Genomic DNA, 25689 nt, shown 5'->3' with positions numbered 1-25689 from the left:
TATATTATGATACCCATTCCACTTGTCAATTTTGAGGAGGATACAGTAGCTACCAAAGTGACAATTTTTATGTGTATTGAGTTCTGTATGTTAGGTGAAGAATGCCACGGAATACTCAAATCGAGCTGCGCCAGCGGTCTACGTCACCTTAGCGAAACGGGCAGTAGATAGACTGGAAGTCTATTTCGGTGAGATTATACTCACCGCCCTCCAATCTATGATCGCGGAATTCATCGTAGCAGTCAAGGTGTCTGGCGTCATGTTAGCCGTCTTGTTGTAGACTGGGAGAATGGGGGCAGCCACGTACTGGTACAGTCGACACTCAGCCCAAGGAGCGACAGTGGCAGCGTTGAAGAGGCGTCTGCTGAGCATTAGTTTCGTGACGCCCGGAAAAGTGAAGCAATTCTTCTGGGTGTGTCAGCTGGTGTGGTGCACTCACTTAAGTAGGCCGAGGTTTGAGCAGTGCTGGCCGGCGGCAATGTCCCAGTGTCCGGAGCCTGTGACGGGGAATATACGGATCTGACGATGCGATATTAGTATCTTTCTTGAAACATTGGCAAGGGACGAATGAGGGTGTCTTTACAGCAACGCCTTTGGGTAGATCGTCCGCAGCACCTAGAGCGGCAAGGGAGGCAACGCTTGTGAGAAGGTTGGTGAACCGCATGATGGTGGGTGCAAGTGTAAGTGTCAACTGATGTACGACTTTCTCGAGTTTAGATGAAACACTTTCAGCTGAGAATCGCGAAGTACGCCCGTCATTTATACTACCAAAAGAGCTCGGTATTCGCATCTTTCACGGCCCCGACGGCAGCGTCTTCAAGGCATCCTCCCGATGCGAGTCCCACCAACCACGTTTTCGAGGCCCGAGCAACGGCGACCGGAAGGTTTTTCGCAGCCTTGGTTGGCAGCCCAGAACTTTTCGGGAATGCAGCACGGTTACAGCGCTTTGTGATTCGTTTTTAGAGTTTGGGCGTAACCCGACGCAGAAGGGTACCCTACAGGTGAACCAATGAAGGAGTTGCTGTCGTGACTCGTCTTATATCAGTTGTGTCTGCGCGTATAATATCGGAAGAAAACTGATAAACTTAGGTGAACCCTGGACGAATTATTTCAGTCAAGTACCTGTAGTGTCGGTGGCCGGTGATAACACGGGCCATCATTCTGTGGTGATGGTATCCGCGTGAGTTAGCCACAATGGGCAAAGAAACTGCTTATCCTTTCAGTATTTCATTTTTCTTTCTTTCCAGAGCTATACTATAGATGTGTATATATAAATAAGCACCATTAACGGAGGGCCTGGATCAATTCAATACGTAGCTGGCTGAGTATTTACAGCCGTTCCTGCGTTAGTTATACCCGCTAACCTGCCCCGCCGCCGGGTACCTGGCCGGCGGCGCTGAGCCAAGGCTTGTTTCTGCTGCCAACCATCCATCTTGGACCTTGGAGCTACAACCAAACGACTTCGGGCCCGTCTACAGCCTCGCATCACACCTCAGCCATTGCCAAGTCTAGGCTACCTTGAAAAATTGACTCCGCTGGGCTTAGAGCAAGGCGTCTGTTTTAACCTGCGTGATGGCTGCGCGATTGCTCGCCGGCGGTTTGCTCGCCGCTGTTGTCGTCGCTGTTCAAGCAGACGCCAACAAGCAACAGCAAGCTCCCCTCAGCAAGGCCTGTCCCAACTATGCCAGCTATGCCAGCCTTCCACAGTAAGTCTCTCCGTATTTCTCTTTGCCTACCTAAAGGTGCAAAATTATCAAATAAGGTTGTCCCGGCATGGCTAATCGCGCCAAAGTCGCCCGCTAAGCACCGGCAAGCTCAAGCTCCCCTTCCAAAGACCTTCTCCCGAATGCCGAACATTTCACTCCGATGCCATCGAGCAAGTCATCCAAGACGTCACTTCGCGTATCAAGGACGCAGACCTTGCCCGCCTCTTCGAGAACGCCTTTCCCTCGACCACTGATACAACAGTCAAGTTCCACAGCAAGGACAAGGACCAGGGCTTCGTCCGCATGACCGGCTTGCGATGGGCCGAGGACGACGAAGCCTGGAATGGACCCCAGTCCTTTGTCATCACCGGTGACATTATTGCCGAGTGGCTGCGCGACTCGACAAACCAGCTGCGTCCGTACCAGGAGCTTGCGAGCAAGGACCCAGCCATCTTCGAGCTGATCCTCGGCGCCATCAACACGCAGTCCGAGTACGTCATTAAGGCGCCATACTGCAATGCTTTCCAGCCGCCGCCCATTAGCGACCTGCCCGTCACGGCAAATGGCCAGGACGACGTCGTCTACCCGGCCTACGAGCCCAGCGCCGTTTTTGAGTGCAAATATGAGCTCGACTCGCTCGCACACTTTCTCAAGATTGGCAACGACTTTTACGAACACACCGGATCCTCCGAGTTTGTTAACAAGCGATGGCTGCTGGCAGTCGAGGCCGTCTTGTCGGTCCTGGAGGAGCAATCGAAACCGACGTTCGACGAAGATGGCAATTATGTTAGAAATAGGTACACATTTCAACGCACGACCAACATAGGCACCGAAACGCTCAACTTGGCCGGCGTGGGCAACCCCCTCAACGGTGGTACCGGCCTTGTGCGATCCGCCTTTCGTCCCAGTGACGATGCCACCATCCTTGGCTTCTTTATCCCGGCAAACGCCATGATGTCGGTTGAACTGGGCCGCGCCGCTGCCATGCTCAACAAGATTGGCAAGACCACCGTTGGCGCTGAGCTCGAAAAGTGGAGCAAAACCATGCGCGAAGGTGTCATGGAGCACGGAATCATTGAGCACAAGACGTTCGGCAAAGTCTTTGCGTACGAAGTGGATGGGTTCGGCTCATCTATCATCATGGACGATGCAAATTACCCGTCGTTGCTGGCTTTGCCTTTAATGGGCTTTGTCGACGTCAAGGACCCAATTTACCAAAATACACGCAAGATGCTTCTAAGCAAGAAAGGAAACCCGTATTACCTTAGTGGTAGGAAGTTTAAGGGTATCGGAGGTGAGTACAGAAATTGCGCAGCTGCGTGTAGCTACTCTGCAGTATATTTCTAACATATTAACAGGCCCGCACATCGGCTTGAAGAATGCCTGGCCCATGAGCTTGCTGGTTCAAGCCCAGACTTCTGACGATGACGAAGAGATCATGGAGTGCGTCAACATGGTTCTCGGCGCCTCCCTCAAAGGCCTCGTCCACGAAAGTATTGATGTTAATTACGTTGCCTCATTTACGCGCAGCTGGTTTGCTTGGGCCAACGGTGTCTTTGCCGTGACCATTCTTGACCTGGCCCAGCGCAAACCACACCTCATATTTGGGGCCGGCGCAGAGCCCTACTACATTGGCGGCGGTGGAGGGAAAGTATAAGCCTTTTAGAATAGAAATGACCTTGATGAACTGCCCTATAACCCAACACTTCGGTACGATATATAAATTCCCCAAAAGCCTTTCTTCTAGTGTCCTCCTTTCTTTTCACGGCAGCCTATAGCAATCGCTGTCTGTTGGGCCGTCATCCGACACTCCTAGGATAGACAAGAACCAACAGATTGTCACTTTTCAGTACACGTCCCTTCGCCATCGCAGTAGAACCCTGTGTCGCAGGAGCAGCCAGTGTTGTAGCATACAAGGGCGCACGACCCCTGACCGTCCGTCACCTTGCAGCAGTCGTGGGCCTTGCACCAGACCGCGCCCTACATAACCGGTGGAAAAGTGGTCAGTGTCATGAGCACGACAGCTAAAGAAGTGTAGGAAAGGCACACGAAGGTGTGACTTGTCTATAACTTACGTTGCCGGAACCGCATTGGTACGGGAAACCATACCGTGCGAAAACGGCGGTGGGAAGAAGGAGGGCAATGAGGAAGCGCATTGTCAAATACTTCTAGTATGGATGGCTTGTTTTTTTGACAGAGTGCCAGAGGGGGTGCATATAAATCAAGATGTCGACCGCGATAATGTGCCGACATTCGGAGGGACTGTGAGGAATATATATAGATGTTTGGCATCGGGCTGTCTTTTGCCCTGCGACCCGCGTCGGGCTTGGACATCATGTCGTGTTACATGACGCCTCCTCTTCCTTCCTGCGAGACCCAGGCCGAGAAGCACGAGCGCATGACGGAGATTGTGTCCTACCCGGGTCAGCAGGAGACTGCGAGAGCCGATAAACGTTTTGAAAAGATGAGGTCGTATGTAGGACAGCAATTTCAAGGAGTATATAGCATTGCCATGATGCTAACTTCATGCCCAGGGAACCTCTGCAGAGTACTGAGCTTTCGCTGTCGCCTCTCGTCTGTCTGGCCCTCCCGCCCGGCAGCCGCAGTCGGAGTCGTAGTCGCAAGCAGCCATGGCAGTGCGGCCTGTGCGAGATGATGATGCAGCCGCTAGTTTACCGCGCACTGGAATCTTTGGTACTGGTGTGACAGCAAAGTGACGAGAGAGGCTTGGATGCGCAGCTTTTGGAACGAGGGCGGGCAGCGGCATGGAATTGCGCGCACGTCTCCCCCAGCCGCTAATGCCATGTGTAGATGGGTCAGTACGGACCCAAGTCTTTGATAGAGGTTATAAGTAATGTTGTAACTATATTGCGCGAGACTACAGAAGCTCTGTTTTCACAAAAGTCATGATTGAAAGAACGAGAGGTTGAAAACAAAAACCCCAAAATTACCAAGCGGTGTAACGAGTGACGTCTGGCAGGAAGCCAGCTGCGCCAAGGCCAGACGTCCAACAAGGAAGATGAGCTTATGGAGTGCGTCAATGTGGTACAAGAAAGTTGGTACTGCCCAGAACAGCTGACGAATGGAAGCACCCACGAGAAGTTCAGAAAGACGAGCAATAACCAGTCGATCGAGTAGAGTTGCAAACTCCTGGAAGAAAATTCCACAGGACGACCAGAACGATCCAAACAATTTATATTAGGACCTTTATCACGGTACGTTTCGTTCCGCATGCTCCTGTACGAAGAATCTTGGAAAAGTCTTGAAAAAAAGACAGAATTATTCTTTTGACTTACACCGTCACCATAGCCAGAATTTGAGACTTGCTCGTTGGGCTGGCCTTCTTCGTAGTCGTAAACTAGGGCCTGAGGAGCGTGGACTTGTCGCGGCGGCAGTCGCGGCACTGAATAACGGGATAATTTTACTTGGAGCTCCCGCTGTGGTATTTACAGGGAGGGAAGCGGCGTAATTACCGGGCGGCGGCGACACCTCCTGCGGGTGCAGAGGCGCCTTCTTGCTGGACGTCGCGGGCATTCAGCGTCGCTGGATCTGCCCTCATCCGTGCCAGAGCGGAGCCGGTAAAGGGAGCAAGTAGTACAGAACTGAGCATCCCGATGACGAGTGAGTTTTTGGTCCATGTCAAGGTGACCTGCAGGTTGTGCTGATGCAGTGAGGGTCTGGACAGCGGGGAGAGGTGGTCGCTTCTTTATGTACTTGAGGGGTGCGCTCCCAGAAAGCTCAAGAGCCGACATGTCTCATGCCAGGAACCTTTTCTGAGAGTGAGGATAGAGGACTTTTCCCTAGCCACAACTACCGTTCTGAGCAGTTGTCTTGTTCGAGGATGCATCCCAGCCCGGCCACTTTCGAGTACTGCGGCTGAAGACGGCCATTTCTGCACAAGGTGTAGAATGCGATTCTGCGGGAAGCTGCTGCTTCTTTATCAAGGGACGCATGTGCCTGGGCCATGATACAGCACAAGGCAGCCATTTCTGCCTACCGTTGCCGCTGTAATGGGACCAGTGAGACAGGGCGCACCACGGCCAGCGACGGGTTGAACCCGACGTACATGAAGTTGCCGCCTCTAAACTGGCTGATCAACTGACATACTGGAATACAACCATTGCGTGGGCTTGGAAAAAAAAAATGCAAAGCGCCTCTACAAGGTATCGGTAATTCTCAGTGTCTTGCCCGGAAGCGTGGCCAAACTGCCCCCTTCGGAGTACAAGCAACTTTGGGATCCAACACAACCTCACCCAGCACCGAGTGACTTGTCGATCAGGCTGATATGATACCGATTAATTCAACATATGCACAGAAGTCTCTTATACTGCCCGAGGTGCGGGTTCAGAGCCTATTGCCATTATCTATCTTGCTTTCGACACAACACGCCAACCTGGCATCGACTTGGACTACTCTCAACCGCTCGCCGGCCCGTCCTGCGTGCCCACATTGACGCCCAGCGCCGCGTACACGGCCCGGCCGTACGCGAGGGTGTTTGGGTTGCCCAGGGTGCCCGCGTTGATCCACATCTTGTTCATCGTGTACGAAAAGGTCAGCCGGCGCTCGGTGTCGGCCGCGACCATGGAGCCGCCCCAGCCGCTCCAGTAGCAGACGCGGCCCCTGGGCAGGATCTCGTTGACGGCCGAGTCGCCGGCCGTGCAGATGCCGTATCCGATGCCAAACTGCACGTTGCGGTGGATGACCATGTCGACGCCGTGCGACTGCTCCTCGAAGATGAGGTCAATAGTCTCGGGCGACAGCAGCCGCACGCCGTCCACCTCGCCGCCGAGCGCAATCGCCGACATGATCTTGGCCAGCGCGCGCGAGTTGCTGTGGCCGTTGGCGGCGCCAATCTCGGCGCGGCGCCAGCCCTCGGTGCCGGCGTTGTTGCCGTTGGGCGTCGGGTTGAGGAGCGACTTGGTGGTGAGCTCCGGGGCGCCAGGCGGCATCACCATGTCGCCCTGGCCGCCCGTTTCGAGCGTCGCCACGCGCGGCCAGTCCTTTTCGGCCGCGCCGAGCTGGAAGTCGACCTTGAGCGGGCCGGCAATCTCGTCGGCGATGAACTGCCGCATCGTCTTGCCGGCGACACGCACCACCAGCTCGCCGAGGAGGAAGCCCATGGTGAGGCTGTGGTAGCCCGAGGCGGTGCCGGGCTCCCACCACGGCGCCTGCGCGGCGAGCAGCCGCGTCGCCTTTTCGCGGTCGTACAGGTCCTCGCGCGTGAGCGGCTGCTCCCAGCCGCTGAGGCCGGACGTGTGTGAGAGCAGGTGCCGGACCTTGATGTTCTCCTTGCCGTTGGCGGCAAACTCGGGCCAGTACTTGGCCACGTTTTCGTGGACGTCGAGCAGGCCGCGGTCCACGAGCATGAGAATGGCAAAGGAGATGATGGTCTTGCTCGACGACCAGACGTTGACAATGGTGTCCTCCTGCCACGGCTGGGTGCGCTCGCTGCTGGTGTAGCCGCCCCAGAGGTCCACGACGTTCTTGCCGTCGAGGTTGACTGTGATGGAGGCGCCGAGGTCATCGCCAGAGTCGAGGTGCTCCTGGAAGATCTTTCGAAGCTCCGCAAAGCGTTCGTCGTTGGTGCCCTGAACCTGCGCCATTTCTTGCCTTGTGCTGCTATAAGTATACTTGAGAAAGAGAAACAAAAAAAGGGTCAGATTTAGAGGTGAGGACAAGGGCGTGGATAGTGTCCGGAATACGGGCGGCCAGTGCATTTATAAGAATACCCAGTTTGGCCTCGGCTCGGCAAGTAGGAATGAAATGCTCATCAATCAACGCGCGGCACCACTAACATGGCCAATCCCCACACGCAACGGCTTGTTCAATACATCGAATACGTCGGGGCAGCCATAAACTAGTCGCCATGTGCACCAATGCAGCTTAGCCAGGCGACGATGTGCTAGAGCAGGCGCAGTGCATAGGTTCCAGGGCTCATTACTCCGCGGAAAAAGACGCCGTTCCCCAGTAGCAAAAAGCGATCGGACTTCTACCAAGGTCCGCAAACTTGGGGGGAAAGCGGAGAGGTGGATAACCTGGGGCCGCCACGACCGGACTCCTAATCGTCGACCGAGAGCCCGAGCTTGGGGGGTGGCAGGATCGGGGTTTTCAACTTTCAAACTAAGCGGTCAAGCTCCCACACACTAACTACCCCGACGCTCGTGTATTCGGCCAAGATCGTGTGAGCTTGCCCCGATTGTCCAATTGCGGAAACCAGCACACGGCGCAACAGTAACCCGGGTTCTCTCTGCATACCACCACCACCACCACCACCACCCCGCACCCCAGATGCAAAAGACGCAAATCAACTTTCTCCGCGGCTGGCCGGCCCCCGAGCTGCTGCCCGCCGCGCAGCTCGCGGCCGCCTGCCAGCGTGTGCTGCGCGCGGACGAGCCCGCGCTGTACACGCCGGTGCTCGAGTACGGCGCCGACGAGGGCTACGCGCCGCTGCGGCGCGGGCTGGCCGGCTGGCTCGCCCGGCACTACCGCCTGGCGCCGGACCCGAGCCGCCTGTGCATCACCGGCGGCGCCAGCCAGAACCTCGCGTGCATCCTGCAGAGCTTCAGCGACGCCGTGGCCACGCGCGCCGTCTGGGCCGTCGCGCCCGTCTACCACCTCGCCGTGCCCATCTTTCGCGACGCCGGCTTCGGTGCGGGGCGCGTGCGGGCGACGCCCGAGGATGACGACGGCGTCGACGTCGACGCGCTGGAGAGCAAGATTCAGGCGCTGGAGCGGGAGGAAAAGGGGAAAGATTTCGGCAAGGTCTGTCATTTCATTTACTTGGCACTTTTGTTTTTCCTCCTCCGGGTGTTGACCATTTTATTTCTCGCGGCCGTTTCACTAACAAAGGTCTCGTCACAAGCCCACCAAGCTGTCTCACCCAAAGCGCAAGTTTTACCGCCACTTGATCTACGTCGTGCCGACATGCGCCAACCCTTCTGGTAAATCCATGCCCTTCGCTCGTCGTGAGGCGTTGGTCAAGCTGGCGCGCAAGTACGACGCCCTCATCATCTGCGACGATGTCTACGACTTCCTGCAGTGGCCGCTGCACGGCCCCGTCACCGTCGAGCGCCCGCCCGAGATGAGCCTCCCGCGCCTGTGCGACATTGACCTCGCCATGCCGCGCGCAGATGACGACCCTCGCGGCTTCGGCCACACGGTGAGCAACGGCTCCTTTAGCAAAATCTCCGGCCCCGGCGTCCGCACCGGCTGGGCCGAGGCGTCGCCCGCCTTCGTGGCCGGCCTCGCCAGCACGGGATCGACACGGTCCGGCGGCGCGCCGAGCCAGCTCTGCGCCGCCATGCTCGCCGACATGGTGGACAGCGGCGAGCTCGAGCGCAACATCGACCAGGTCCTGCGCCCTGCGCTGCAGCGCCGCCATCGCCTGCTGCTGGACGCGGTGCACAAGCGCCTGGCGCCCCACGGCATCACGGCCCGCGAGTCCAGCCTGACGGGTGGCGCGTCCTTTGGCGGCTACTTTCTGTGGCTGGAGCTGCGGACGGGCTTCTCTGCGGATCTGGTGGCGCATGTGGCCAGCGAAGAGGAGAACGTCATCATTGGCTACGGCAACATGTTTGCTGTGCAGGAGGAGGGGGAGGAGGCCAAGGCGGTCTTTGACGATCACTTCCGGCTGTGCTTCTCGTGGCTGCCGGAGGAGGAATTGGAAGAGGGCATTCAGAGGCTGGAAAAGGTCTTGGTTCGAATGGAGCAGAACAAGGAGCAGTACAAAGCTCTGGAGAAATCCGTGGTAGGTAAAAAGGACATGAAGCAGCACGTATAGACCAAGGACTATCCGGAAAAAGAAAAGAGAAAATAGACAGTCGACCTCGACTAAGAAGCTGCAGGTGATCCTCATTATTATCCATGCGCTGGCTACTTCTTTCCAAAGAACGACATGATGCTTCCTTGGCTGCCTTTGGCGGCCGGCGCCTTTTTGGGCTTTGCGCCAGATGACGATGGTGTAGAGCTCGGCGTTTCCTTCTTCCCCGGCGCAGGAGCGTCTTCTTCAGAAAAGGACTCCCACCCAGCCTCTTGGATCGTGACTAGTTTTCTATTAGAGATTATTTGCGCAGGGCAATAGTGTATAATCAACTTACCCATGTAACCCTGGTCGTCCAAAATTCGCTTCTTCTTCATCACGCGACGCTTGCCACGCCGGCGACCATTAGCGGATGCAGATACAACTTCCTCGGGCTCCTTCTCCTCTTCTTTTACCGGCTCGGGCTCTGGCTCGGGCTCTGGTTCCTCCATCTCGGCATCCTCGGGCTCATTGTCTTCCTCTTCCTCGTCCTCATCGTCTTCCTCCATCATCTGCCGCAGATCTTCTTCGCGTTTCCTCTTGGCTTGCCTCAGCGACTCTGTTTCAGCAGCAGTCTTCGGAGCTGGCATGTCGTCGGCGTCGGCTTCGCCGTCGTCACTTAGAGCCATGGCGGTGTCCTCCTTCTTCACGACTGGCTTGGGCTTTGGTGGCTTGGCCGCCGCCTTGGCAAAAGACTGCATTATACCGCCGCCAGCACTTTTTCTGGGCGCTGGAGCACTCTTTGTTGAACTAGACGATTGGATCTCCCGTTTGACTGGCGCACTTGGGGATGGTTCCTTTTTCACAGGAGCGGAGGCAGGGGCAGGGTTGGCGGCAGGACTAAGGGTAGGCTCTGGCTTCTTAACAGCAGCTGGTGCAGGAGCCGCCGCAGGGACACCCTTCTTTCGATCTCGCCGCCGGGTGTGAGGGTTGTAGATGGTACCGTATTTCTTAGACAAGGTAGCAGCATCCTCGCTTGTGGTGTACTCGGAAATCGACTTGGCTACATCAGCCAGCAATACGAAATCTCTCTGGGGATTGGGAGCCAGGCTGTAAATGTGGATAGCTGTGACTTTGCTATATAGAGAGAGAGTTTCTTGAGAGAGACTGTTAGCGGGGTGGGGGCATGACGAAGAAACGGACGCAAACCTTTGAGTTTGTCGTCGCTGAAGAGAGTCATTGTCAAAGTTGGAACCTTTTCGGTGAGAGCTTCGGGCTGAGAGCTGTCCATCTCAACATCAACGTCAGGCTGCGGCACGGGGTCCTTGACTCCATAGGCCAGGTACGTGGCGTGGACGGACTCGGCACGCAGCGCATTTTGATACTTGTAGAAATCATAGAGCATTCTAAACACAGTCAGTAGTCGATTTATAGTTGCTGGGATTGAATGCGCACTCTTTTGCCGTATTGACATTTACGTCCAACGCGCGACTCAATATGCGATAGGTAATCTATGGCCAAGTTAGAACGGAGGGTTACCGGTAGAATGTAAACGAGACTTACTGGACGCTCCTCGCTCAGGATGCGATCTGCCAGAAATTTCTTGTGCTCATCCATCTTGGAAGTCAATGAAATCCAAGGTATCTGGTAGAAATGGCACCAATTCGAGACGGCTACGATAGGTTGACAAGATTGTTCAAGTCATCTCAGACACGCGTGAAGTGGAACGCGTCCGCACGTGACGCCATCGTCCACCACCACTGCGGCCGCAACGAAAGATGCCACAAGAGCGCTATCTAGAGGCCGTTTAGTGGACGTCATCCCTAAATATCCGCCACTTCAGTGGGCCGATTGAGAAGTGAAGAGTCCACTCACGCGACGCGAATTGTCATATCGCCAATCGAGCTCTGCTTGCGCCAGGATCCATAGAGAAAGAGTCTGATCGAATTCTTTTCGAGCTGAAGCAGTTCTCCGACGCTACGAGCGAGAGTCAGTGAGCAGCAGGCTGTCAACGGACTGTCTGCGCCACAGCCTATCCTAGAGACATCTTGTTCACGCTGGCCGGCGACATGCCCGCGGACGACGTTGCCGATTCCACAGACTGGCTGTCGACGCCATTGTCCGGCTTGTACGCGGTCGAATCGGCACTGCGATGCGAAGTATGCAAGGACTTTTACAAGACGCCCATGATTACGTCGTGCGCGCACACGTTCTGCTCGATATGCATCCGCCGGGCGCTCGCCAACGACAGCAAGTGTCCGCTGTGCCGCGCCACCGACCAGGAGCTGAAGCTACGGAGCAATTGGTCCATGGAGCAGACCGTCGCCGCCTTTTCGGACACCAGGGCCGAGGCGCTCAAATTTGCGCGCAGCGCCAGTATCGAGAAGAAGCAGTCGCCAAAGCGGAAGGCGGAAGACGACGAAGAGAGTTCGCAGCCCGAGCCACAGTCGAAACGCCTACGATCCTCGGCTAGGCTGAGCAGCCGTGCCGACGTTACACCGCCTGCGCCGAGTATAGATGTGGTAGAGGACTCCGAGGACGAGGATTTTGAGCCAGAGAATAGTACGTTGGCATGCTACACCCAGAAAGGGTGAACGCGGGGACTAACAAAGACACGCACAGATGACGGATTGGTACCTTGTCCCATGTGCCAACGGAGAATGAAGGAATGGCAAGTCTTTGCCCATCTCGAGTCATGTCCAGGCCCGGACGCCGCAGCCGCAGCCGCAAGCCCCCGAAAACCAAACATCAACACCAACACCACCCAGACGCAGCAAGCACAGCCGACCGGCCAAATGCAGCGCCAGCAGCAAAAGACACTCGAGCGGCTGCCGTCGCTCAGCTACTCCATCTTCAAGGAGCAGGCCCTGCGCAAGAAGCTCGCCGAACTGGGCATCTCCAACCAGGGGCCGCGGCCGCTCCTGGAGCGCCGCCACAAGGAGTGGCTGACCATCTGGAACGCCAACTGCGACGCGGCGCAGCCCCGGCGGCGCGCCGCGCTGCTGCACGACCTGGACGTGTGGGAGCGCACGCAGGGCGGCAGGGCGCCGACGGCGACGCTGGGCCGCGCCGCGCAGGCGGCCGCCGCCATCAGGGACAAGGACTTTGACGGCGCGGCGTGGGCCAGCCGCCACGGGGACTCGTTCAAGGACCTGATTGCAGATGCGCGCCGGAGCAGGCTCGCGGCGCAGAAAAAATCGGACGATGCGGCGGCGGAAGAGGAGAGGGCGGACGGTGAGAATGATGGTGATGATGGTGGGCTGAATCAAGAACTGATTCGGGCGTCACCGGACCTCGACACCGCGATGAAGGCAGCGTACGAGGAGCCTGCGGCGCCGATATCAAGTCAAACCAGTGGGTTTATGCAAGAACAACATTCATAGCGCGTGGAAGTCACCGGGCATGAGGCGTAAAGGGAATGGTATACAAACATATCACGGGATGGCATTTAGTTTTAGCTTTGCATAGAGACAAGCCGGAGTTTTGGTTAGCGGGTCGAAGACTACCGGGGCTGCAAAGCTGCAGGATACGCAGCAGGCAGTGTATAAAATCATTACATGAACATGGTGTTAATATTACAACTTGTGCCGTCTCCAGGGACGCAGCCCTCTATACGACCACTACACACTACCCTCATCCCGTCTATTCTGCAAGCGACAGCTTCCCGATGCCTGTTTCCGACGTGGGAGACTTTTCTCTCCCCGGAGTCTGCTTCTGCGGTGACGCCGGCACCTCTGGGATCCTGTCCATCTTGTCCTTGGCCTTTTCCGCCTCCTTCTCCTCCTCCTTCTCCGCGGCCTCGCGCTCCATGGCTGCGAGCTCGTCGTCAATCTCGCCCTCATCGACAGCCTGGCTGTCCGTCGACTCGGCAAGGATGGCCGTCAGCTCGTCCGTGTCGGCAACGCGGTCGCGCAGCTCGTCCATGACGGCGTCCACCTTGTCCGCGGAGCCGACCTGCGCGTTGAGGCTCGCGAGCACGCCGCTCGACGCCTCCATGGCCTGGACAATGGCGACATTGTCGGCGGCCTGCTCAATCTTGTTGGCCGTCTCCTCGAGCTGGTTCAGCGTGGCGTAGCGCGTCGACAGCGTCTGCTCGGCCACCTTTTTCTGCCGCAGCGCGGCGAGCGCCGAGACCTTGTTCTTGCGCGCGAGCGCCTTTTTCGCGTCGAGCTCTAGCTCGTCGATCCGGGCGCTGAGCAGGTCTGCTTGGTGCTTGACCTTGACGGTGACGTCCTTTAGCGAGGCGATGGCCTTGTCGTCCTCTGTGATGCCGGTCTGATCCCCAACACCCTTGACCCGTATGATTTTGCCGTCGTATTCAATAATTCCCTTGTCCCGAGACAGATAGCATAGTAATACATTCACGTCTGCCTCCGAGAGACGTTGACCAGGTATTAGGTCGGACGCAAACGTATTGTAGAATTGCGACTTTGTGAAGACGCGATCGAATTTTGACGTGTGCTCGGTCATAATGTCGTTGAAGTGCTTCGTCGCAGCCTCCACATTCTCCAGCAGCACGTACTGGCCCTTGGGCAGAGTGTCGTCGCCCCTTGAAGGGTCTACGATGCCCATCTGCCGCAGTGTCCAGCCCATAACGGCCCAAGGTACGCCGGACCAGCTCCGTTGGAACACGCTCTGCTGCGCCTGCAGAAATGTCTGCACGGGAAACATGGCGTTGGCCGCAACAGACTCGCGAACCACAGTGCCGAGAGCCAGCGGCTGCCCAAACTGCCGGCTCTCGAGCCTCCGAAGTAGCGTGTCCTCCAGGTTCAGTATCAGCACGTTGGCGTTGGCGCCCTGCGATAACATGCCGCGGCTCGCCAGCAGCGACAGCGCGTGCCGCCAAGCCGTCACGTTCGCGCTGTAGCCATCGGGGTTCAACGTTCGCTGCGGTCGGAAGTCGGCGTAGAGGGCGGGTAGTCTGGCTCTGCAAGACGACAAGAAGTGTCAGTATCGCGAATAGAGCAGCAGCGCAAGTAATGCAGTGCAGAGGAGAACTCACTTCCGGAAAGCGGCGTCGTTCTGGGCGAGAAACTCGGCAAGCTCACCCATGGTGGCGAGCTGACTGTGGTAAAAAAGTGAGGCGCCAAGGGCCAAATAAAAGGGCCACGCGAAAGTCAAATAAAGTTATCAACCATCTAGAAACTGAAAATAGCTGGGTGCGGGTATATTCATGGCCACTTGGAGGTCGGCAGTGACATGTTTGTTCTGTGAATGACGGTGTCTCCCAGCAACAGTTGGAAAACTAGTCCGCGTTCCGGACAGCCCACCGTCATACTTCATATGCGCCAGCGTGCAGATCAAGGCACGGCATAGGCTGCAGCACGCAAGACTAGGAAATCTTTTCCTGAGAAAAAATATATGAATTACACGATCGATCTATTATGCAAGTGCCAGAGAAGGTAGGAAATGATTTTCTATCTCTATGTAAATGCAGAAGCGCTCCTCCCTGAACCGTTGCAGGCGCTATGCCGCTTAATTAAAGCCCTCTTGGTGAGTGGCATCAGGAGCCGAGCTGTCCAACTGCTCAGTGTGAAGCGGTGCTGTTTCTAGACCTCCACGAGCGACTATACTTGGCCTTCGTGTGCGCATATCTGTGAGCGCCTCGCTCTCCTCTTCTATCTCGCTCTGAGACTCGTCAAGCGCAGATTCATCCGCTGCCTCGTCTAGATGGCCAAGCCTATCCGCGAGTTCGCGTTGAAGGCCATCCACGTAAGCCATAGCAATGGCAAATTGTGTAACACCATCTTGCGCCTCCTTGGACCGGTACATCTTTTGCGCTTCAGTAAGGCAGCGCTGTGCAGGAATGAACTTGGACTGGTCTGCCCACGCCTCAGCTGCCAGGACACTCCAGGCGGCAGACTTGCGCCGGCGACTACCCCAGTTCCAGCTGCCGATGCCAGGCTTTGATGCATAACATATGGCTAGACGTTCTTTGGTGAGAGCGTCGCCTATTCTGCCCGGAATTCTCGACTCTAGCAGTCGCAGTCCCCACCTGCCAGCGTCGTCGACATTCGATCCTCCTCTCAAACGCAGAAGCTCAAGACCCAGTGTTAGACTTCGCAAGGCACCGTATGGGCTACTGCATCGCGTCTGGTAGGAGTAGAATGCCGACTCGAGCATCTGGTCGATGGTTTCTGAGCGCGTTTTCGAGCTCAGCTGTTGAGGCATCATGAGCATGCTGACGGCAGCCATCTCATTAGCTGAAGCATAGTACTTCCACGCCTTCGCTTCGCTGAAATCCGGCCGTAGTAAATCGTATGTTGAATATGCCAGTTTCCAATCTCGCAGCATAAAGGCAAAGTCGGCCAGTTTTCGCATGATTGCTTCCGCCGAGGTTGCATGATAGAATCCAGCAGGGTCATATACGTCCTTGTTGCTAGCACCGCCACCAACAGACGTTCGTCCTCCTCCACCAAACCCGGTCCATTTGCGCGACAGGTTCATAAACTTGCCGGTAATACCTCTTCGACGAGATGCCACTTGATCATTCCAAACAGATACGTGTCTTTCCATGGTAGGAACGATAGATTGTGTGACCATTTCTTTGACAAAGGTGCGGATAGCGGTGGCGTCAGATTCGAAAATGTAGTGCGATGGATCATCAAAATCCTCGTCGTCTTCGCTTCGTTTAATATCGTAAAGTTCTTCCGCTGCAGTCATCCAATCACTACGAGGTAATGGGATGCTGTCATCATCTGTTTCAGCGCTTTGGCTAGATCGCAGTCGCAAGAGGTGGCAGTGTAGACCAAGATGTCGTTTCATCTGCTCAAACAGTGCCATGGACCTCGTAATATCGCCGTTTTCTTCATCGTGCACAAGTACATAATATCGTAAGTATTCCCCATCAACCCAAGGGGGCAATCTATGGTCGCCCTGGTTTGTCTCGGCGTACAATCGTCGCAGTTCTTCAATGGGAGTTTCGTTGCGTGAACTAATGGCAACCACACAAGCGACTGGATGTGCAAAGGTTTCGTGTGGAGTTATTGGTAGACCTGACAAGAGTCGGCGAAGGTATAAAGCATAGTAAGGAGAAGCAGTGTCCACATCAAGGCCTTGTTTTCTCAAGATCTCGTGGTTCGGTGACGCCTGAAAAGACTGCTCGGCGTATGCCAGGTGCTTGTCAACTACCGCCTCAACATCAGACAATATGGTTCTGTCCCTGGCCGACGTGGATGGTAACCCATTTTTTTCATCTGTCGAGGATGGTCGTTGGCCCGAAATGGCTGGATCAGGGTGTTCTATGTTGTCACCAAACTTTGTAAAGCGGATAGAGAAGTCCTCTGCGACGCGGCTAACGCCATTGCTATCGCGCACATTGACCTTTCCTTGTATTCTCTCACCAAACGGTCGCAGCAGTTCCCATAGGCCATTCTTGAAACCTTTTTCGCGCATCAGAACTTCAGTATCTGCCGAGGGGTATATAGCCACATGCGGGACAAAGGCCCTTAGGACCAGACTGAGGGGTTCCCCCGGGCTATCACCAGCATCCTCAGGGAGACCGCGCCCCTGGCTGACGTCAAATACAGTGTTGGCGAGATATCTCGAAGGCGAGCCGCGGCCAGACGGGGACATGGAACGGGAGCCGGGCGGCGAAAGCGTCGAGGCATACAGCGAGGCGGCTGATGGGTTGCTTCTGCGAAAGGGCAGCGAGAGCTCGCTTTGCGACATGGAAAGAGGGTCACCCGACGGAACAGACTGTCCTCTCTTCGATACCTGAATCACAGAGGCCGCCGTCGGGAGTGCCTTGATCGGTTCCGTAGGCGGCTCATCTCGAGGAGGTTGTGGCATGAGGCGGGTTTGGCGGCGCTACGTCCGGGCCGAGCTTCGCAGTGTGCTTGGGAGACTCATGTGGTGTGCCAAGGAAAAGAAGCAGAGTTGCACGGTGTCGTCTTGGTGCAGCCAAGTTAGCATGTTAATTTCGCAGGAGAAAATTATCAAAAGACGTCATGGAATGGCGCGCGATCGGGAAGCGACTTGTTCCCGGCGATCTTTGGGAACACGTTCCTGCGTGAGCTCTCGCCCGACCCAATCCCACATTGCTCTAGCGGGGCAGAGCCGCGGCCAACATTTCTTGATAGCTGCATATCAAAGCTGCCTGTCGCAACAGCTCCAGCATTTTTTTTTTGCCAAGTTGCGCATCAACAGCCGTGCGACTTATCTTGGCAGAAGCTTATTCTGTCAAAATGCCTTCCGACCTATCAAATTATCTCGCCTCGAAATATCTCGTCGCCGATTCGAAGCCAAAAAAGAAGAAGCGCAAGCAAGCCGCCGCGACCAGTGGCTTGCTCATAACGGACGACGACGATGGCGGCTGGGGCCAAACAGGACCGGACGACGACGACGACGATGGACCTCTTACCGTGACGGGTGCTTCCGCAGAATTCCGACGAGCAAAGAAGAACAACTGGAAAAGCTTGGGCGGAGACAACGCGAGCAAGGACAAGGATGACGCCGCCGCCGCAGACGCCATCCTAGCCTCGGTCGCCGCTGAATCTGCAGCCGCTCGAGCCGAAGACGAAGAGATGCCCCTGGTGGAGGAAGACCCCAGCGTCGTCAAGATGAGCGACGGAACCCACGCGGGCTTGCAGTCCGCGGCCACCGTCTCGGCGCAGCTACGCCAGCGCCAGCAACAAGAGCGCGACGAGTTTGAGCGCCATCGCAAAAACGCAAAGGAAGAAGAGACGGTGTACCGCGACGCGACCGGCCGACGAATAGACATTTCCATGAAGCGCGCCGAGGCGCGCCGCATGGCCGCCGAGGCCGAGGAGAAGGAGAGGCTCGCCAAGGAGGCGCTCAAGGGCGAGGTACAGCAGGAGGAGGCGCGCCGGCGCCGCGAGCAGCTGCAGGACGCCAAGCTCATGCCCCTGGCGCGAAAAGCCGACGACGAGGACATGAACAGGGAGCTCAAGGAGCAGGAGAGGTGGAACGACCCGATGATGCAGTTCATGAGCGGCAAGGAGTTGTCGACAGGCAAGGGCAAGTCGAAACGACGGCCGGTATACACAGGCGCGGCCCCGCCGAACCGATACGGCATCAAGCCCGGCTATCGCTGGGACGGCGTGGACAGAGGAACAGGGTTCGAGGCGGAGCGCTTCAAGGCTCTAAACAGGAGGAAGCGGAACGAAGGGCTCGACTACGCATGGCAGATGGACGAGTAGAGCAGCAGAGATGATGGATAATAGATACCCGCTGTCAGTTGCATAGTACTCTCAGTCGAGCTGGCTTACAACATCATGATGGCATTATATAAATTGAAGAGAAATCGCATGTATTAATTCTAGTATAGCGTCCGTGCCTACGAAAGCCAACTGGGCATCACGATATGATGATATTGGAATCCCCAACCAGGACAACGCCGCTGCCGTGAAACAGAACCTTTTTTGTGAGCGTGCACAAGTTTTCAAACCACCCAACGCATTCTCTACTTGCGCTTGCGCAGCAACTTATCTGGGCCATACTCGCAGAGCCGCGTGACAAGCTTAATCCAGTCGGCCTTTGCCATTTGGCCGGGTTTGATGCCGACACGAGACTGGAATGGCTTGATGAGCTCCACAATGCTAATGCCGCCATCAGGAATCTTTTCAAGAATCTCCCAGGGTTCTATACCTGCGGATGAAGGTGGCGGCGATGCACCTGTTGTCGACGTTAGCGTTGAAAGGGGCAAAGTAACCAACGAAACAGCAAACTTACCAGCAGGGGCAGGGCTTCCGGCTCGAGACGCCGACGGTGTTCCCTTGGTGCTTCCAACAAGCTTGATCTTCTTCCTGGGGCCGGCGCCGTCCGACATTTCACCAGCAGTAGCCTCGCCATCACTAGTGGATCCAGCACCCAGTTTCTTTTTACGAGCGGCGCCAGGTATCGGCGTACCAGAGCGGCTGCCGGGGGCTGTGGCCGCAGTCTTCTTCATCTTCTTTCGTGACGACTCGTTACCGCTAGATTCGGATAGTGCAGGGGATCCTGCACGCTTGAGGGACTTGCTCTTCTTGTCTCCGTGCTTGTGCTTGCCCTGGGGCGTTGTAGAGCCTTGCGTGCCTGATCCCTTTGGCTTGCCCTTGTCGTCCTTGTCATCCTTGTTCTCACCATCCTTCTTTTCATCATCCTTTTTCTCTTCGTTCTCCTCATCTGAAGAGTCATCGTCAGACTGCAGCGCGTTAGTAAGATTGCAAAAAGATCAGCAGTTGCAAGGTTCTTACAGAACTACTCCAAGGGTTGTCCTCCGAGTCGTCACTTTCGTAAATATCTTCGCGATCTCTCTTGATCAGCGCCTTTCGAGTGGCCTTGCCAAACTTTTGGCGCTCCAGCTCTTCTCTCAGCTGCTGCTGAAGCTCCTGGTCAACCTGACCCTCATCACCATCGCCAAACAGGTTGGCACCAAGCTGCTCGCGACGAATGCGATCCTTGGAATCTTTGGTGTCTTCGTCGTCATTCCGTTCAAACATGGGAGTTTCGTCATCGTCCTGGAATTCATCCCCAGACATGTCAATCTCGTCATGCTCCATCTTTTCCGCCCGAGATGCCGCCTTGAAGGTATCGCTCTCGGTTTTGATCATTCCCGCGCCGTACAGCATTCTTCGTGTAGCTTGCAGATCCTCCTGACCAGCCTTCTTCTCTTCATCCTTCATGACCCAGCGACCAACGTCAACCTTTCTGTTCATGTACTCCTCGGCCTGGTCGAGGGTGAAGGCCTGAAAATGAGGTTTTGCAGTAAAGCGATACCATTTCTCCAGAGGTACCATGCGGAAGACGGCCCCGTCAATCATAAAGGCGACACTAGATTCTGAGAGAGCCGCTACGTACGAGCCAACCCAGACGTTTTTACCGTCCACATCCTCGAGATGCCACGGCAGTGCCTCTTCATACCGCAAATCAGATTCTTTCTTTGCTGCCGCTGTGCGAGGGCCTCTATTGAACACTGCTCGTTCTTCCTTTTGTTTCTTTGGTTTCTTGGGCACAACTTCTTTGGCGACAGGCGCAATCTTGGCTTGGTTGATGGCACGTTGCGCCTCTTTTTCAGCCTTGACCTGCGCTAGCTTCTCTCTTTCTTGCTCGTCGACCGGAGGTCGCTGAGGGGCTTCCTCCTTGACCACTCTCCCCGGTGGTGGCAACCGGGCGTCTCGCCGGTGCAGAGTAACGGGCCGGGCAAATTCCTCCTGGTCGGTCGGGTCGATGGGCTTTCCGTCGGCTTTGGTCGAAGACAGCTTCATGAGATGATGGCGGATTCCATCGAGAAGAGCCTTCTTGGTGGTCATGATGGGGATGTCGCTGTACTGATACGGTGGCGGCGGTTCGGACCATCCGCCATACTGCCTGCGCAGCTCTTCAAGACTCTGCCTACTACCATTCGGCGCGTTTAATCGTGACGGACCAGCAGCATCTGGCTTTGTTGGGGGTTTCTGGCCTGGTCGTTTGGCGGCCACGAGAGGGTTCGGGCGAGGCTTCGGGCGCATTGGGCGCAGGGGATTTGGCTTTCTCTTGGGAGGGCCATTTGTGTTCTTGGGCGGAGGGGCGCTCATTTTGACTGCCGGGAACTGCTCAAGGTGCGTAAATAGATGGAATGGGACGCGAAAGGTGCCGTTGCGCGGATGCAGAGTGCAACAGGCAGAATCAAAAGCTCACGCGTGAACCCGTGGCGGCGCCTGCTCGGGTCGCACCGCCTGCGCGACGTGACGGATTTACGATGGCAATCGAATTGCACGAGATGCGTCTCGTATGTCTCTGCGAGGTGTAAGCCTAGACGGCTGGTCGTTCTTGTTTGATGAAGGATGAAGAAGCGTCCGCCTGGAGGAAAGTGTTGGAACAGACGATGACGATGGAGCAGCTGTGTTTGACGGGAAGCACGCTATCGGGGCGAGGTAGTTAACAGCTGGTTATTTTAGCCTGCCTGGCCTGCTAACACTCTGCGACAGGCGCTGGTCGGAAAAGGCCAGTGCCATTTTCGTACCACCCCGGTAAACTTCCAGGCGACCAGGGTATCTACGTCAGGGAGTTACGTTAGTGCTGTAAATCAGAGCTACCTCTCGGTCAGTCGCCCACTGCACTACAGGGCCGTTAGCGGGGTGCGTTTGCTGGCCTAACAAATACCTAGGTAGAGACAGTATTTCAACGCTTGCAGGGAGACATCCCCGTCCCAGGCCGGAGAGATACTTCCGTCCGCACTTTATTTACACCACGTGATAGGTACCGCCAGACAGCCGGTCATCTACTCCGTGCCAGACTACAGTCACTTTACATCCGCCGTTCTGCAAACAAACGCTGCCCAGTTCCTCAAACGTTTTATAACAACACTATTGCAAGTATCACGGCGCAGTCACTGCGTACTGTTCTCTCCTATTAGTCCGCCACATCATCATACCAAGACGCACTGGATAAACCGCATTTTCCAGCATAACCTATAACCAATTGTTACACCCGAGTCGGTAGATGCCAGGGCCAACAACACCCTGGGCAAACGAACTGCAAACGAACATCTACAAAGCAACTCGAGGCATTCTTTGCTTTTTCTGCACTTGATCTCCTGGTTTTTATACTTCACGTTACTGCAGCCCTATCACCACGTTGACTGGATTTTGAGAGCTACACAGTGGGGCATAAGCTGTCTCTAGCTCACTTTCTCTTCGTCGCATTTCATCGTTCCTGGTTTTCTCCAACGCGACGCGGCTCTACTTCATCACTTTCGGCGGCAAACTTCATCGAGCTGTCTCATGGCGCTCTTGCCGCTGCTACAGTTTCGGCTTCTATCCTGGCTGCTCTGACCACGCCCTTCGGCAGGGACTGATCCACTCTTCATCGCCCATCCTTCCTGAACACTCCCTTGTTGCATCTCTTTGAGACTTTCACATTGCGCCCGGAGCCCTTTTTAGCGCCAGAGTCGAGCCATAAGAGGCTGTCCGCTTCCCAAGGATTTGAGCTCCTGCACTTCACCGAGGCATCGCACAGACATTCTACATTTCGGCGTTCGCTATACTTTAACGCAGCCTGGGTTCGCAGCCGCGATGTCTTCGTATGCGGGCAACAACTATGCAGCCCCGAGGAGTAACCATCCTGCTACTGGATTGGAGGGCGATTTTCAAAGTCTCGCGCTGAATAATACTTCCGCTGTGCCGAGTGAGCAGTCACAAATGGATCTGGGGGCGCATCCTATCTCACCAGCAGCGATACAAGATGAAAGTGCCGGTAGCTTCCGACAGACAGGGCCCTACAGAAGACGGCCCAACCAAGCGCAGCGAAGACAGATGAGCTCACAGCTCTCTATACCTGTCGATACTCGCCCTACACATCCCCCATCCAATAGGCGTGGACCCGACCATAGGCCAAACCAAGGCGGCCAATATGCGCCTTTCCCACGACACCAACACACAATGTCACACCCCTTCTCCAATGCAGACCATTCCAGACCACGCCAGCAGGCCCAGAATCCTTGGAACAACGGCCTTGCAGTCCCCACCAGCGGCAACTCTTTCCAACACAACGGCTCCAATCATCTCGGCCATCAGCCACAGCGTGGTCAGAATAGTCACTTTGAACAGCGCCCGCGACACCATCCCGGCATGTCACAGGGACATCGCAGACAGCCTTTGACGCAAGAGGAGCTCATCGGCCAGTCTATGCTTCTCGAAAAGTTATGTTTTGAAACATTGGCTAGCTCCGAAATCGATAGGTCGGCAATTTTGGAGAAACACAACTTTCGTCACCGTATCGAGGCCATCTGCCGTCACGTCGTCACAGAACATGAGTGGAACACAAATGCCAACCAGGATTTCCCACCGCCATCCGTGGAACTTAAGTGCTTCGGTAGCTTAACATCCGGGTTCGCAACTAAAACTTCCGATATGGACCTTGGGCTGCTTTCCCCCCTTTCAATACTTCAGCCAGACGCTCCTGGGTCTCCAATCCCCCGGCTCATTGAGAAAGCATTCTTGGATGCTGGCATTGGGGCTCGTCTCCTCAGCCGAACCCGAGTCCCAATTATCAAGTTATGCGAATCTCCACCAGAGAGCTTGCTAAAAGGCCTTCTCGCCCAGCGAGAAAAATGGGAGACCGGGCTGGATCAAGAGAGTAATGACTCTCATGACGAAGACGAGCGACATGGTGAGCAGATAGTCGGAGCAAAAGACGAGGAATCCAAGCATCAATCCGGCGAAGCCCCCAACACCCTTGATCTCACCTCATTTCAGGTTCCGGATGAACAGGGACAGTTGCACGAATTTCATCTGCGGCAAACACCCAAGCACAATCTCGCTGGCTACTATGGGTTGGCAAAACGCGTGTTGCGTAAGGCAGGCGGGCGAGATATCACTTTGTCTAACATGCGAGAATTCTCGCCTTACGATTGGACAGTCTTGAATCTCGTTTGTCAAGCCTTCGTTCACGGCCTTGCAGACGCATCTTTGCGCAAAACTTTGTCCAGGTATCCATCTCTTGCGTTCGAGCTTGATTCTGAGTTTCCGCATAACCGTTCGCTACTTGGTGTTTCTGTCCAAGTTGAGGGTGAACAGATTATGCACCTATGGCAAAACTGGTCTCTCGCCGGCGATCTCGTGCAAATTGACCCTTCTATCGAGAGCAATATTGATTCATGGTACAAGCTACAGCGTGAGCAGAACTTTGGCCAGGATCCTGTTTGGTACTCAAAGGAGCTCCAACTTGCTTTGGAAAGGCTAAAAAAGCTGCCGTCATTTCAGCTTTTACTGCTCGAGCAGGGCCAACAAGAATCTGTGTCACAGTACTACCAACGAACGTCAACTATCACTAGGCATCTTAAGATGTCCCTCAAAGACAGTCCCCACAGGCTTGACTGCGAAACCATCAATAAGTATATTGCCGGCATTTGCTACGACGATGTCCGCAACGATGTCAAGTCATGGTGGTCAACTGCCGACATTGGGGAGCTGGCTATCGTTAGCCACAAGCACAAATGCTTGCACCTGGCTGGAGAATTGTCGAGAGCTCTGAATAAGCAGCTCTACGACGATGTTGTTACGAAAGATGTGGCCCGCTACATCGAACTTCTGCGACGGCCACTTCAACAAGGTGTAGCGCAGCCTGCGAAAGGTGGAAAAAGCCCGTTCATTATTCCAATTCGCGATGAGGAAACGCTACAGCTGGTCGCCAAGATGAAAACACTGCCAGATCCTCACAAAATGGCGCCAAATCAACCACGCGACAGGTACCGCGATCCTCTCGAGTTTCCCAAAGACGGCGCCGGGGTTCAGTGCGATATAAACTTTGCTGCGCAACTCGCCTTGGAGAACACGGCTCTGCTTCGGTGTTATTCCTGGACAGATCCGCGAGTTCGACAGATGGTCCTGTTCATCAAACACTGGGCCAAGGTCCGCGGCATCAATTCTGGATATAGGGGCACACTATCTAGTTACGGTTACGTATTGATGGTTCTCCACTACCTTGTCAACATTGCAACACCATTTGTTTGCCCAAACCTGCAACAAGTAGGCCCTCCAGAAGAGCCAATTATTTGCAAGGGCTACAATGTTAAATTTTGGCGCGACGAAATGGCCATCAAGCAACTAGGCGACAACAACCAGATCAACCAAAATGGGCAAAGCACTGGATTTCTCTTACGTGGATTCTTTGAGTACTACGCGCAGAACGGACCAATGAGCACTGTGCCTGGGCGAGGATTCGACTGGGGTCGAGATGTTTTGAGCCTGCGATCCCCTGGTGGCCTTTTGTCAAAGCAAGAAAAGGGTTGGACTGGTGCAAGAACGGTTTATCAAGCGCAAGAACCAGACGAAACATCGACGAAGCCTCCAGTAACCGCCGCCGACGGTTCCCAGGGCGGCACAGTTCCCGAGCACACAGGGGCAGCCCCGAGGAGCGCAGCTGTCAAAGAGATTCGACTGCGATATCTCTTTGCAATCGAAGACCCCTTTGAACTTGATCATAATGTCGCGCGCACTGTTACACACAATGGTATTGTGTCTATTCGAGACGAATTTCGAAGGGCCTGGAGAATCATTCAGGCAGCAGGCCAAGGACTTGCTCACGACGACCTACTGCGAGACGTGAATCAGGCCGAGGAAGGTGTAAATCAATTTGTCAAGGTTATTGACGAAATTCATGGCTTGGAGACTTCATGAAATGTATGATATGGTCATTATATGCCTTGCCCTTGTTTTGGAAATGAGTATCGTTCAAGAAAAGCTTGTGAGGTCGCGCAGAGTGGTGTACATGGTTCATGTGGCTGCTTATGAAGCAAATGTGTTCAGGGTGTCTTTGTTACTG

At 55.3% G+C, this 25689-nt stretch overlaps 12 protein-coding genes across 12 annotated transcripts; 5 read left to right on the top strand and 7 right to left on the bottom strand.

Annotated features, from left to right (window-relative positions):
- Positions 1 to 115: 115 nt before the first annotated feature.
- LMH87_000679 (uncharacterized protein) lies at positions 116 to 664 on the bottom strand (the record flags this gene model as incomplete). Its single annotated transcript, XM_056198629.1, has 5 exons — positions 116 to 138; positions 205 to 251; positions 308 to 361; positions 440 to 519; positions 584 to 664. The coding sequence occupies 5 exons, from the start codon at positions 662 to 664 to the stop codon at positions 116 to 118; spliced, it is 285 nt and encodes a 94-aa protein (XP_056055561.1).
- A 908-nt stretch (positions 665 to 1572) lies between these two features.
- LMH87_000678 (uncharacterized protein) lies at positions 1573 to 3363 on the top strand (the record flags this gene model as incomplete). The annotated part of the gene is made up of 3 exons (XM_056198628.1): positions 1573 to 1706; positions 1793 to 3000; positions 3065 to 3363. 3 exons carry the CDS (start codon positions 1573 to 1575, stop codon positions 3361 to 3363), a joined length of 1641 nt encoding a protein of 546 aa, XP_056055560.1.
- Positions 3364 to 3545: 182 nt separating this feature from the next.
- On the bottom strand, positions 3546 to 3862 carry LMH87_000677 (uncharacterized protein; the record flags this gene model as incomplete). Its single annotated transcript, XM_056198627.1, has 2 exons — positions 3546 to 3686; positions 3782 to 3862. The coding sequence occupies 2 exons, from the start codon at positions 3860 to 3862 to the stop codon at positions 3546 to 3548; spliced, it is 222 nt and encodes a 73-aa protein (XP_056055559.1).
- A 2259-nt stretch (positions 3863 to 6121) lies between these two features.
- LMH87_000676 (uncharacterized protein) lies at positions 6122 to 7423 on the bottom strand (the record flags this gene model as incomplete). Its single annotated transcript, XM_056198625.1, has 1 exon — positions 6122 to 7423. The coding sequence occupies one exon, from the start codon at positions 7421 to 7423 to the stop codon at positions 6122 to 6124; it is 1302 nt and encodes a 433-aa protein (XP_056055558.1).
- Positions 7424 to 7994: 571 nt separating this feature from the next.
- Positions 7995 to 9486, top strand: LMH87_000675 (uncharacterized protein; the record flags this gene model as incomplete). Its single annotated transcript, XM_056198624.1, has 2 exons — positions 7995 to 8468; positions 8569 to 9486. 2 exons carry the CDS (start codon positions 7995 to 7997, stop codon positions 9484 to 9486), a joined length of 1392 nt encoding a protein of 463 aa, XP_056055557.1.
- Positions 9487 to 9578: 92 nt separating this feature from the next.
- On the bottom strand, positions 9579 to 11061 carry LMH87_000674 (uncharacterized protein; the record flags this gene model as incomplete). Its single annotated transcript, XM_056198623.1, has 5 exons — positions 9579 to 9748; positions 9803 to 10600; positions 10654 to 10850; positions 10900 to 10955; positions 11008 to 11061. 5 exons carry the CDS (start codon positions 11059 to 11061, stop codon positions 9579 to 9581), a joined length of 1275 nt encoding a protein of 424 aa, XP_056055556.1.
- A 452-nt stretch (positions 11062 to 11513) lies between these two features.
- On the top strand, positions 11514 to 12827 carry LMH87_000673 (uncharacterized protein; the record flags this gene model as incomplete). Its single annotated transcript, XM_056198622.1, has 2 exons — positions 11514 to 12006; positions 12067 to 12827. 2 exons carry the CDS (start codon positions 11514 to 11516, stop codon positions 12825 to 12827), a joined length of 1254 nt encoding a protein of 417 aa, XP_056055555.1.
- Positions 12828 to 13086: 259 nt separating this feature from the next.
- Positions 13087 to 14496, bottom strand: LMH87_000672 (uncharacterized protein; the record flags this gene model as incomplete). Its single annotated transcript, XM_056198621.1, has 2 exons — positions 13087 to 14371; positions 14447 to 14496. 2 exons carry the CDS (start codon positions 14494 to 14496, stop codon positions 13087 to 13089), a joined length of 1335 nt encoding a protein of 444 aa, XP_056055554.1.
- Positions 14497 to 14919: 423 nt separating this feature from the next.
- On the bottom strand, positions 14920 to 17235 carry LMH87_000671 (uncharacterized protein; the record flags this gene model as incomplete). Its single annotated transcript, XM_056198620.1, has 1 exon — positions 14920 to 17235. One exon carries the CDS (start codon positions 17233 to 17235, stop codon positions 14920 to 14922), a length of 2316 nt encoding a protein of 771 aa, XP_056055553.1.
- Positions 17236 to 17630: 395 nt separating this feature from the next.
- LMH87_000670 (uncharacterized protein) lies at positions 17631 to 18605 on the top strand (the record flags this gene model as incomplete). Its single annotated transcript, XM_056198619.1, has 1 exon — positions 17631 to 18605. The coding sequence occupies one exon, from the start codon at positions 17631 to 17633 to the stop codon at positions 18603 to 18605; it is 975 nt and encodes a 324-aa protein (XP_056055552.1).
- Positions 18606 to 18868: 263 nt separating this feature from the next.
- On the bottom strand, positions 18869 to 21380 carry LMH87_000669 (uncharacterized protein; the record flags this gene model as incomplete). The annotated part of the gene is made up of 5 exons (XM_056198618.1): positions 18869 to 19080; positions 19138 to 19588; positions 19641 to 20975; positions 21064 to 21162; positions 21342 to 21380. The coding sequence occupies 5 exons, from the start codon at positions 21378 to 21380 to the stop codon at positions 18869 to 18871; spliced, it is 2136 nt and encodes a 711-aa protein (XP_056055551.1).
- A 1425-nt stretch (positions 21381 to 22805) lies between these two features.
- LMH87_000668 (uncharacterized protein) lies at positions 22806 to 25544 on the top strand (the record flags this gene model as incomplete). Its single annotated transcript, XM_056198617.1, has 1 exon — positions 22806 to 25544. One exon carries the CDS (start codon positions 22806 to 22808, stop codon positions 25542 to 25544), a length of 2739 nt encoding a protein of 912 aa, XP_056055550.1.
- Between the last annotated feature and the right edge of the window lie 145 nt (positions 25545 to 25689).

The sequence above is a fragment of the Akanthomyces muscarius genome, chromosome 6 (assembly GCF_028009165.1).
Source record: "Akanthomyces muscarius strain Ve6 chromosome 6, whole genome shotgun sequence".
NCBI lineage: Eukaryota > Fungi > Ascomycota > Sordariomycetes > Hypocreales > Cordycipitaceae > Akanthomyces > Akanthomyces muscarius.
Note: the sequence above shows the minus strand (reverse complement) of the source record. Positions and strands in the feature narration are given on the sequence as shown.